This window comes from Pygocentrus nattereri, chromosome 2 (genome assembly GCF_015220715.1).
Source record: "Pygocentrus nattereri isolate fPygNat1 chromosome 2, fPygNat1.pri, whole genome shotgun sequence".
NCBI lineage: Eukaryota > Metazoa > Chordata > Actinopteri > Characiformes > Serrasalmidae > Pygocentrus > Pygocentrus nattereri.
In genome coordinates, this window is record NC_051212.1 from 25,676,286 (window position 1) to 25,688,158 (window position 11,873).

General features: G+C 38.5%; 1 protein-coding gene across 2 annotated transcripts; it reads left to right on the top strand.

The window, feature by feature from the left end:
• The first annotated feature begins 1,361 nt into the window (after positions 1 to 1,361).
• On the top strand, positions 1,362 to 10,396 carry LOC119264755. 2 transcript variants are annotated; one of them, XM_037543511.1, is made up of 18 exons: positions 1,362 to 2,526; positions 3,284 to 3,609; positions 3,744 to 3,858; positions 3,966 to 4,028; positions 4,120 to 4,503; positions 4,603 to 4,701; positions 4,777 to 5,009; positions 5,519 to 5,697; positions 5,806 to 5,905; positions 6,043 to 6,390; positions 6,513 to 6,575; positions 6,685 to 6,739; positions 6,841 to 6,932; positions 7,028 to 7,142; positions 7,220 to 7,330; positions 7,611 to 7,778; positions 8,720 to 8,872; positions 9,013 to 10,396. In XM_037543511.1, the coding sequence occupies exons 2-18, from the start codon at positions 3,523 to 3,525 to the stop codon at positions 9,216 to 9,218; spliced, it is 2,571 nt and encodes an 856-aa protein (XP_037399408.1). In that variant the 5' UTR covers positions 1,362 to 2,526; positions 3,284 to 3,522; the 3' UTR covers positions 9,219 to 10,396. The 2 variants fall into 2 exon arrangements, with proteins under 2 accessions (XP_037399408.1, XP_037399413.1); XM_037543516.1 differs by having other exon boundaries at positions 1,362 to 3,609; positions 5,806 to 5,899.
• The last annotated feature ends 1,477 nt before the right edge of the window (positions 10,397 to 11,873 follow it).

An 11,873-nucleotide genomic window follows, 5' to 3' on the forward strand; every position in this document is an offset into this window, starting at 1 on the left:
GACAGCAACAATATAGCTGTGTGATAGTTGATTTATCTGTGTCTGTAATTGTTTTATCATGGAGCTTCACTTTATATAAATGTATTGTTAACTTTTTATGTTATTGGCTTGTGGAGAACTTTTAATTCTATGCTAACTATGAAAAATAAAAAATATATATTAACAAACCATGTATTATTGATATTATTTCTTTGACTGACAGTGTAAACAGTGTCTTTCTGAGCAAGCTTTGGCTTTAGTATGAAATATATTGTGAAATGATTGTCAAAACACTGCAGTATTATTTTGACTGATATGTTCTGAGAGAATAAATAAACACTAGATGACAGGTGTGAATCCTTTCAATGAAATTCCCTTCAACAGTTTTCATTTATTCCTTTCTTATATTCTCCCTGCTCACTTTGACATCATATGTGTTTGTATGGTTGCTGAGATAACACCACTTTTAATTGGGCTCAGGATTTAATACCTCAGTAATTACCCATAGATAATGTTTTCTTTGTCTAGGCATGGGTTTGTTTTGGTATCAGTGCTGTGGAATTTCCCCTCGCGTGTTGCATATTTTCAATCGCTGCTCTCAAATGTTGTGAGAACGTATCTATGTAATTAATACTGACGTGCCTTGTATTTCACTGGCACTCCAATCAGCAGCTGCGCTCTGCAGATTCCGATTTTCATTTGTCTTAAAGGAAAATAAGGCTCTCGCTGAATCACTCCTTCCAAAATAAACATGGCTTTGTCTTCTTTGGAGCAGCAGCATTTAAAACAAATTGGGGTTCAAGGGTGGACATCCCAAATTAGGGCAGATGAGAGAATGGGGTTGCTTTAGTTAGAATTTATAATTGTGATTAAATAGTGAATAAATAAAAGTTAAAATAATAAATTCAGGAGTTGACCAACTGAATACCAGAGTAAGCAGAGAGAGGATGGAGCTCTTGTGTGCTCTTAAAAATAAAGGTGGCAAAAATGTTTCTTTGGAGATACAGAAGAACCACTTTGGTTCACCACAGTACACTTCAGTTGACAGTTTGAAAAAAAAAGAAGTTTGTAAATGGGTGAATATGAATAACCCCTTGAACCATAGTGTGAAGTTTTAGGGCAATACTTCCAAGCTAAGAACCATTTAGGAACCTCAATGCTGTTGTTTTGGGGTTGTAAGAATAATGAATGTCAGGAGTGATATTTTAAATGATAAAACATTTTTTTGGCCTTACGTCTTGTCATTTTCATTCTAGTGGCTGGTGTAGCATAGTGTGTAATACTACACTCAAAAAACATAGAACTGGCTCTTGTGCATGTAAGGAAAACAAATCACGTTGATGTAAATTAAACTGACTCATATTAAATCCAACCGGGTCTCACTCCCTATGCGTATGAAATCGTACGCAAAACTAAACACTGGGATGCGTACTCATGCGTACGCAGAGAGCTGCGTACAAATGTTACGCCGCTATCAAATACATGTAAATACTCGCCGATTCCCGACAAATCGATCCCTAGGCTATATTTAGGTGTCCAAACTGATCGTAGTATCTACTCTGTACAGTATATTAACGCAAACGCTAAAAAAAGATGAGACATTTGACGTTTTACGAGTTGAGAGAGAGAGACATAGAGAGAGATGCACTTACTGAGCGAATGCCTAGAATACAGTGGGATTCGGTCAGAATTCTTCACTAAAAAGACCAACATAATCGCTTTATTAAAACCCTTCCTGAGCAATGATGTCTGAGGTAAATATAAGCGTGCTATACACTGGAGCACAGTATGTTCAGGCCTGCCACAGAGTAAGGGACGGAGATACACACCAATGAGCACACACGTTATTATTAATTAATAATAATAATAGTATTAATATTAGTAATTAATATATTATTCATAATTCTGTTATTAATTAATAAACTATGAGAGTTTAATAGTTTCATAGTTTAGGGTTTGTTCGGTTTGTTTTTGGCTACTTTTTTCTGATGTGTGGAGACAAACGTAATTTTCACCTAAACGTATTCCTTCTTTTATTCTCTGTTTCTGGTTCTTCTCAGGTTCTGATATGCCTAAATGAACTGATTAGTATCCAAGCTCAAATAATGATGGATTTTACATCTTCAGAAGTGATGTGCGAGGTTGCCAATTTAACAAAGGAATTTACTTTTAGTCATTCTTGTTCGTTTTAGTTAACCTCACTTGTAACAGGAATTCATTCATAATAGACCACGTATGGAAACATCCCAATATATGTATGTATTTAGTTAACAAGAATGTGCTCAGACAAAGACTCTTACTGTGAAGTTCTGGTTGCATTGGTAAGGTTGCTATCCAATTTGAGCGCGATTGCGACCATCGATATCAAGGTTTTGAAGCAAAGATCGTTTAAGGGAGGGGCTAAGTTAGGGCACTACATTTCATACAGCCTCATTTATGAAAGCTAATGCATTGAAGTGAAAGTGAGCGCCCCCCATCTTTCGGACTGTGTGCACTTCCGCCCGATCCTCTGGACACGGAACCACAGCTCGCTTTTCCCTCCACACGGTGAGTGTGTAAGCAGTCCGGTGCTTAACTTGACTTCGTTTTAATAACAGACACATGCAATTCTGAATACATTAACAGTTTTTTTTCATTAATATAAACTTAAATAAAATGCAATATTAAGTAGGAGCTCGGTTTAACATCCCAAGAGTATAAGACAAATGTGCACAGTCTGGTCATGCTGCTAGCTAAACTAGTAAACTAGCTTAGATTAGCTAGCATGCCTTTAATAAACTTGAGATTTTAATCACTCTTCCTTTTGTAAGTATCGCAATTTCTATAAAGTTATGTTGCCCTGTGCACCATGTAGTAGTTTACTTTTGACATGCTAAGAATGCGTGTCGGTGTTTAACAGGTGAAAATGTTCTTTGCTAGCTAGCATTAGAGCTGGCCTAATTAGAGCATGTGCCTAATATGTATACCTAAATAATCCACAGGTCTACACTAACATTACTCAAACTGTATGTCCATTAATGAATGATATAGAAATGACATTACAGCTAGAGCTGGTTGATATGTGAATTGTGAAAACATGAGTAAGAAGTTTTCATGATACGTGGTAGTATTTAATAAATGAGTTAAAATATTTTCAGAGTATAAACGCACAATGATATTTTTTTAAACATTTCACACACTGTGCTCTACCAAATCTAGTTGGAGAGGCCTAATTACTTTTATTACTGACAGTATCTGCAATATGCTCCGAAAAATTATATGGTAACATTAAATGTTTTGACATCTTTTTTTTTTCTTTTCACAGACCTTTCAGATCCCTCCTCACATCCATCTATCTCTCTATCCTTTATAGCGACCCAACGGCACTTTTAAGAGCCACTCGTCTGTCTGTCTATCCATACATCCATTCATCCATCCATATATCTGTCTGTCTGTCTTGGTGTTTATCTGTCTACCTGTTTATCTGTCTGCATTGTCTGTGTGTGTGCATCTGTTGTCTGTCTGTGTATCTGTAGGTGTCATATTTTTGCCTTCATTTACACCATGGACTCTGAAGGAGACTCTGGTAATAAATTCCACAAGCTTCTTCAGGAAGCACAGAGACTTGCAGCAGAGCTCAATCCAAAATTGGTAATACTGTGTTTTTTTTTCTTTTTACATGTTGTGGTAACAGTATGAGCATGGCATGATCTTTATTATGGATATTTACTGAAGCAGTTTAATGAGCCTGGGTATGTGTACTAATTTTTATTTTACAATCATAGGCAAAGAAAAGAAGGTCGGCAAAACCCGTATCTGGTGTTGTTAGTTGGAGACAGAGGGATAATTCAGGACAAATTATTCCAAAATTTCCCCCAAAGACTTATAACTCGACTACACGTAATAAATGTTCTTTTTGGTCTCTAAATTTGAATTGTACAGGTCTTCTGATAGTTTAATAATGAAAATGTACCTTGGTCTCACATTGCTTTTTGTTCCAAACTCAGGTAAAAGGAGCAGTTCTGAAGTGGCTGAACCAGTATTTCAGCAGCCTGAGCCAACACCTTATGGTCAGTAGAAATCTGTTACACAGATTATACATACCTAACTGTTAGTCACACATTTAATAATTTAGTAATATTTTTTGTCTTACATTTACAGATAGTGCTCAAGAACTTAATGCACTGCAAGACATTCTCAGGGACATTCCTCCACAAGAGAAGGGCACTGTGCCACTAAGCTGGGCTGAACGGCAAGCTCAAAGCTCAGAGAAGTGGAATGCTTCTAGATCAGCCATGGTTAAAAACATATTTCTCGCAGAGCACACAGACACCTATATCTGTGACATCTGCCTGCAAAACACATCTGTTGTGAGGTGCAGAGATTGTTTGCCAAGACAGTTCCTGTGCAGTTCCTGCGATACACAGATACATCAGCACATCCTCCATAACCGAGAAGCCATGTTTGAGGGATTCTATCAACCCTTAGCCCCAAACATGATCATTCAACTTCAAAATGATGGGTCACACCAGATAAAGCATGAAGATTTTAAATTCTTTTAAATAGTTGTGCAATGTGTTTGCCATCTGTTTTTTCAGCTCTGATTAATTTTGTTGCCATTAATTTTTTTCTTCTGTGTTTTAGTTCGACTGTTGCCGGTTCGTCTACCTCAACAGTGTACCTGTTCTCCCAGTCAGCTAAAGCTGACCTGTGGCAAAGAGGTCATCCTTGTTGGAATTAATGGTAAGTACTTGGTTCAGTTCAATTAAATGCAAACGACTGAATTCATGCTGCTTACACAGCTCTTTTTGATTTCAGGACGGTACCAACTAAATTTGCCAACATTGAGCTGTTCTCAGTGCATGAAAAGCTGGACCACTGGACTTGATGAACTAGTACAATGTGGATATTGGCCTGCTACCATCAACCACCAGACCATCTTCCATGTAGACCTGTTCCAGTCTTTCCAGGATCTGAAGCAGCTGGCTCCTGGGCTTTCTCGTCAAGCATTTATTGGAATGCTTGATGAAAGAACAAAGTATTTTGGCAGAGTAAGCGTGCATCATATTTCTTTGTTGTAGATCAGGGCCAGTCTTATCCACAAAGGGTCACTGTGGCTGCAGATGGTCTTTCCAATCAAGCAGAACCTATTTCTATTTGTTTAAAGGTGCTGTAGAATACATTTATCTATTTTACATTATTCTCTAATTTGTACATAGAAGGTATGCGACCTTGGTTGGGGTGAAAAATGCCCACATGAGGTTTTTACATGCCCATTTACAGGTTAAAATGTGTTGGTGGTTCTTGTTATATTTTGAGGTAAGGAACTCTGGACCTGGATGCCCTGATAGTTTTGCACAGTTTGGTAATTTTATTCCTGCTCAAGCACCCCTGGTTTAACTCATCAGCTAATTACTTTACTGTGCTGTACTCTGGCCGTCAGTGTGGTGTATAATGTGTGGTACACAATGTGTTGAAGTATTTTTTAATTACATGTAATGAAGAAATGTATGTGTACAATTAGTTCATCACCTTTGTGTTTTTTCTGTTATTTTGCAAGACCGGAAAAATATGTGGTGACACATTCCAGCGGTCATTTCTGGAGTGGTGCTACGCGCAGCATGAGGTGGACAAACTGTTGGAAGTTGAGCCCTTCCGGTGTACAGCATGTTCACCACAAATGCATGCTGTATCAGTGGATGGAAATAGAAAATTATACCGATTTAAGAATGCATCAGGGTATGAAGTTGTGTTCAGAATACTTCTTTTTTCAAACAGAACACATGTTGTTTCAAAAGCTGTTCATGTTTGTAGCATTACAGAAATCTAGCTTTTTCTATTGTGCAGAAGTGCCACAAAGGGACTTTTTGATGGCACCTTCCTGGCCAGAGATGAGGAGGTGTCAAGTTTTGTTGCTCAAATCCAGCAGGCAACCAAACATGTAAATGTACACTAATGTTTTTTTTTTTTTAAGAATTTATATTTTGTGTTCATTGATCTGTTTAAATTAATTACTTATTTGTGTAACACATTCGTTTTTCTTTTCTAATCCTTGCATTTTTGTGCTGTTTTATTTAATTATAGACTCCTGGGAAAGGAATGTGCGGATCATCACAATGGACAGCTGCAAAAGAGCATTCTGGGAAATCTGCCTCAAAAATTGATGAGGAGGGGCTGGAAATCGCTGTGTGCCGGCATGGGGTGCTTTTGAGAGCACTGAATATGTTCAGAGGGGAGATTTATGCTTACCCTCTGTATCTGCAGAAGGAACTGTCCCCCTCAAATGTTTCCTTTTTCTGTTCAGATGTGGCATGCAAGTATTATCCGTATTTGGAAAAGGTCTCCAATAAGTGCTCTGAACTGCAGGGACTATTGGAGATGCATCCACTTCTTTCAGTGATGCATGCCAAAGCACACTCCTGGACATGTGAGGTAAGCAAAGGTTGTATAAAATCTCAACAGCTATGTGAAAACTGTTGGCTAAACAAACCAAAATATGAATTTTAAATCAATTTGAAAACTATTCCCAAGATTTCTCAAAAACTGTGTTACAGTTGAAATGGGGTGGACGCAATCAAGAAGGCGCTGGCAATACCATTGGTGAGGAAGTGGAGCAGGTAAAGATAATTTAAAGCACTATGTAGCTGTTGAAGTGTAGAGGTTGTAATGAGACTTGATAGTTCGAGCATGATAATGAAAAATTACTGACATTTATATCTATGTTAGGTAAATAGCTTCCTGTCCAGGGCTGCTATCTCCACAAAATACATGTCTAAAGGTGGTAAGTATTTTTTGGTATACAATAAACCCATCACATGTATTTGTGATACACAGCCATTGAAATTACAATGAAGTTAAATGTTTCAAACTTTTTGTTTACAGGAAGAACAGACATGCTCACAGTTCTGGCAATGGGGTGGAACAAAAAGAAAATGAGTAACATGGACAAAATATTGGCCCAAAGATATGCTAAGGTACCCCATTTAACTGACTGGAACTGTTCTTAACGCTTTTAAAATGTTACTGAATACTGAAAAATGTTTGGTGATATGATTTGGTAATATTAAAGGCCGTCCAGAGAGTGGCAGATGATAAGCTTAAGCTGGAGGAGCTCAAAGCTGAGTTAAGGATTGATGATGCTGTTATCCAACAGTGGGTCACTGAGGTGCAACACTGGCCTGAAGGTAATATACTGAAGTAAATATTGATCTTGTGTCCTTATTCAGTAATATTTTATTCTAAAGTCACTTTTTCCTAATAGCAAATTCTAGTTTGGAGGGTGAAGCCTCAAGGGAGGTCATTCTGAAGAAGAAAATTGAAGGACTGTACCTTAGTGTCATGCAGAGGAAACATCGCCTTTACCGTCAGACAGGTATGATTCCTCATTATTTAGCAATTTTTCTTTCAGCCAACTGATTGTTTCTTTCTTTTGTAATGTACTAAACATAACATCATGTAAATTATGTAAATATTGTTGTGCATGTTATTCAGGTCTTTATATTCAATTCAGGTCAACTTTATTGTCATTATGCCTATATAGGATTGTACAGTACAACAAAATACTGTCAGCCTATTTCTCCAGTGAAGTGAAAGTGAATAGTGATATTGATTAAGTAAACTTTGAATAAGTAGACTGATATTTTCTTCCGCAGACAGCAACAAGAGACGACATAAGATGCGCCAGAAAATTGCAGAGGAAAAGGCAGCTTTATCTTCTGCTATTGAAGAGCTACGTGAACAGACGGACATCATTCTGCCTGCTGTTGATGAGCTTCTCTTGACTGAAAATTTTGTGTGGTCCTGGACTTATCTTGGACCCAGTAAGAACATGTACAATACAGAGCTCAAATGTAGCTTTTGCATACTAAATACATCCTAAATAACTGCTTGTGTTGCTTAATAGGTAGAGCCAGCACTTGCCAGACCTGCCAACCTTTACGCATTTTGCGTAGCAGATACGCATTTAGACATCAAACTACGCTGCTACGATTTGTCACTTCAAAATACGAGAAAAGCCATCGATGGCTTTGAGTTCAACTGTCTGTGCATTTGCGCACTGGGCAGGTTGTCTATGGGTGTAACTGCATTGGGCAGCAACCAGTTGGGAAGACTTTGACCAATCATAGTGGTAGTTTTAAACTCTTCAAACAGGCTACAAGCGGAGAGCCGTCAAAACGAAAGTAACGAATTTAGTTTTCATCCCTCTCAGTCCATCTTCATACTGTGACTGGTTTTAAAGGGAGGACTGTACTAAACAGTTTCAGAGGTAACTGGCAGGATATGGGAATTGTGAATTGTCAATGTCAAAACTAGGCTACTCAAAAACAAGATGCAAAATATAAACTTTTTTTTTTTTTAAGTTTTAGCATTTCGCTTGTGTAAATATCCCCCTGCGAGCGTGAATGTGAAACTCGTGAGCACAGCAAGAAGTCCTGCGTGCGTGTTTATCATCATGTTGCGCTCAAACCGCCTTTTTCATTCTCGATTGTCTTCGCACGCCATGTGTCACCTTCGACTGCTTTCTGTGCTCGAGTGAAATGTTTGTGAAATGTTCGAGTATTGGATTGAGATGTTTTTGTTTTTTATGCATGCATTCACTGATACCTGTTGCCCGAGTGCAAATGTACCTGACCTTGTGCCGTGCCTTGCTGTGATGTGCTGTGCCACCCCACCGCAAGAAGTTGCTACTCAAAAAGAATTCCCAGGTTGGCAGGTCTGACTTGCTGTAAGCTTAAATATTTCTATTTCTTTCTATGAACAGCTGATCTCAGAACAAAGAAGGCCATCTTTGACCAGGTGATGGTGATCAGGAGAATGCAAGAGGAGGAGCAAATTGTAGTTCAGGAGATGAGGAGGCACTTGAACTCCCTCATAGGTGTTGCTGGGAGTCTAAAAACCTTACTGCTGGACCAAAGTAAGTTTTTCATCATTGCAGTTAATAGCATTTTTGCAGTATGTAGTCAAGAGTATGCAACTTGATTGAAGGACTATTTGTGCTTCAGCAAAACCTGGTGTGGGGGGCATTGTTAATCTGCTTTTTCATCCAATTCTTAGGCAATGGCGCACACTGTGGATATCACAGCATGTTGAGGAGGAGATTGAGTGTTGTGAATGCCCAAGTACATCACACAAAAGCATCATTCAGCTTGGCTCTTCATGGAGAAATGACATCCCAAGATATGCTGTCTGAGGACAGGGAGGAACAAGTGTCAGATGTGGAGGACACATCTGATGATGACAATGACATTGATTCTTCATAAGTACATTGAGATTATTAAATACCCATGTCTAGTTCTTTGGGCTTCAAAACAGCTTATGGTGCATGATGTGGTGCATTATCACCACATCATTTACAGGTAGTTCTCGACTTACGTCCATTCGACTTTACGACCGTTTTATGAAAGGTGAGCTACGAATTTAAGAATTAAGAATTTAACTTATAATTCGTGCTTAGTTCTTTTTCTCAAATGAAAAGCGAATCAACAGCCGAATTACAACCGAGACTTGCCTAAATAGTAGCGGCCGTTGGCGTAGTGCACTACTTAGGCTTGCTTTCTAGTGTTGTAGTACGCGGTTTGAGATTCAGCTAAAGAGCGCACAATGGAAGAGAAGAGTATTTTGATTGACACTGGAAAAAAACAATCACGATCGGCACTCGGAATAACAAGGGGTTGACCATCATCCCGGAAGATATGTTATGTTCTGAATTGCAATTAGTGTTTTACTTTAAATTAACTGTAAAAAAAAAAGAAAGTGTATTAATAGACGCTTCAAATGACATAAAATGAACAAAGAAAAGTATGACATATAACAATAATAAGGAAAATGATGATAAAATATGATTTAAAGATTTTCATAACATCATTACACAGTACTGTACATATAGCCTACTCGAGTTACGTCCAATCAGCTTTACAACGGGTTTGTTGGAACCAGTCGTCGTCGTAAGTCGAGAACTACCTGTAATTGCTTTGGCCAATTCTGTGTTGGGTGGAGAAGACATCTCTGGGAGTGAAAAACACTTTTTATTATTAAATTTTATAATCTGTTCTTTTGATCACAAAAATTACAAAGGACACCTACTCATTCACGTCTTATTCGAGCTGTGCTGAATTACTATATATGTATCACAGGCCTGAGAATAGCCTGAATTAATTTCATTGTTATATCTGTGTGTATGTGTGTAATTATATAATTGAGGAGGCAGTTTTTGCACAGGAGACAAGACCCCTGAAGCTTGTATATAGTCTTCATTGTGCATATACAGTTAAATTTGCATACTATCATGAAACGCGCTGTACACTTTCCAGTGCACATAATGGATACTGCTGAATTGGTATTATTCTGTGCATTTATCCTTAGTCTAATGTTAATATGGACAATTGTCAAGAAAAAAAATGCTTTACATTGTGAATAAATGGTACTGTATCTGAATCTTTATGGTAGAGAACTTTGTCTTTTTTTATTCACCATGAAAATGCACTATACATTACATTAATCTTCAAGTTATATTAATGGGCAAACATGCTGTGCAGGAAAAGTAGGTCACCAACACAGATGGAAAATTGTGCAAACACCGTTACATAGATAATCATGACGAGACCTGTGCTGTGTATTTTTGGATCCGATAGGATTTATAGTTTTTAATAAATTTAAGTTTAAATATTTTAAAATCCCCATAGGAATGAATGGGGCAGTTTTTTAAACCGATGATGCAGCAGTAGGCCACTCAGTCTCACAGACACGCAGGGTCCCTCTCCCTCACACTCATGACACTTCTGCTAAATACACATATACACTAACATGCATGCACACACATACCCACATAGTTAGGACTCTATAGCAACCACTTGGTAACACCCTAGCAGCCACCTGGGATACCCTAGCAACTACCTAGTAATACCCTAGCAACAACATAGTAAAACTCTAGTAACCACCTGGAATGTCATAGCAACTGCCAGGTAACACCCTAGCAACTACTTAGCAACACCCTAGCAATGACATAGTAACTCCCTAGCAACTGCCTGGAATATCATGCAACAGAGGACATAGGTATTTTTTACATGCTTCAGCACTCGGCAGCCCCACTGTGTGTTTGCACGGTGTCACGGGGGGTCGGCGTCCCAGCTCTGGGGACACGACTACTCCCTCCATTCCTGCCTCCACCTCTAGGGGAGCACACTTTACACCATCCCTACCCAATTCCCAATCACCTGAGTATTAATCCAAAACACCTAGTCCTCGTTGGGTTTGGTGTCTTGTCTCCCTTATTTCCACAGGTTTCACCAGTCCAGCGCTGCGCATTGCAAAGCCTGCATATGAATGCAGCGCTGTGCCTGGTGACCTTGTGCCTGTGCAACTCCAAACTGCCACTAGAAGCAATAACATAAGAACTGGGAAGAAGGGAACATTTTTTGGTATCAGACTCCCAGTATCTCTGCCTAGGTTGTTCTGCATGATAGAAGAGTCATATATACAGTTCTTAATGCCATTTGACCCCTGGAGGTCCAGCAACACCCCCAGGAATAACAAAAATTTGCACACTTTAAAAAACTCTAATTCAGCAACTAATTCACATATAAATGTGAAATTTCATACATTGATTATTTATATAAGAAATAAAGTAGGAGGCACCTTTCAAGCTTATATGAAAATATCAAGTTTATAAAAAAATGTTTTATCATGCTGATGAATTATGTCACATATTGAATTATGTGACATGATTTATGACCCTAAAAATGTAAATAAAAACAGAATGCTCAACAGTTTCTGCCTCGGGGACGCATTGCATAGGACCCCCACATGAACATATTGCAAGCACGGACACCTAGATCAAAGGGCAGACACGTGGCAAACCTTTCAAGGTGCCCTTATGGGCTATACTATATAGAGCACTATAGGGGCAAAATCAGGCA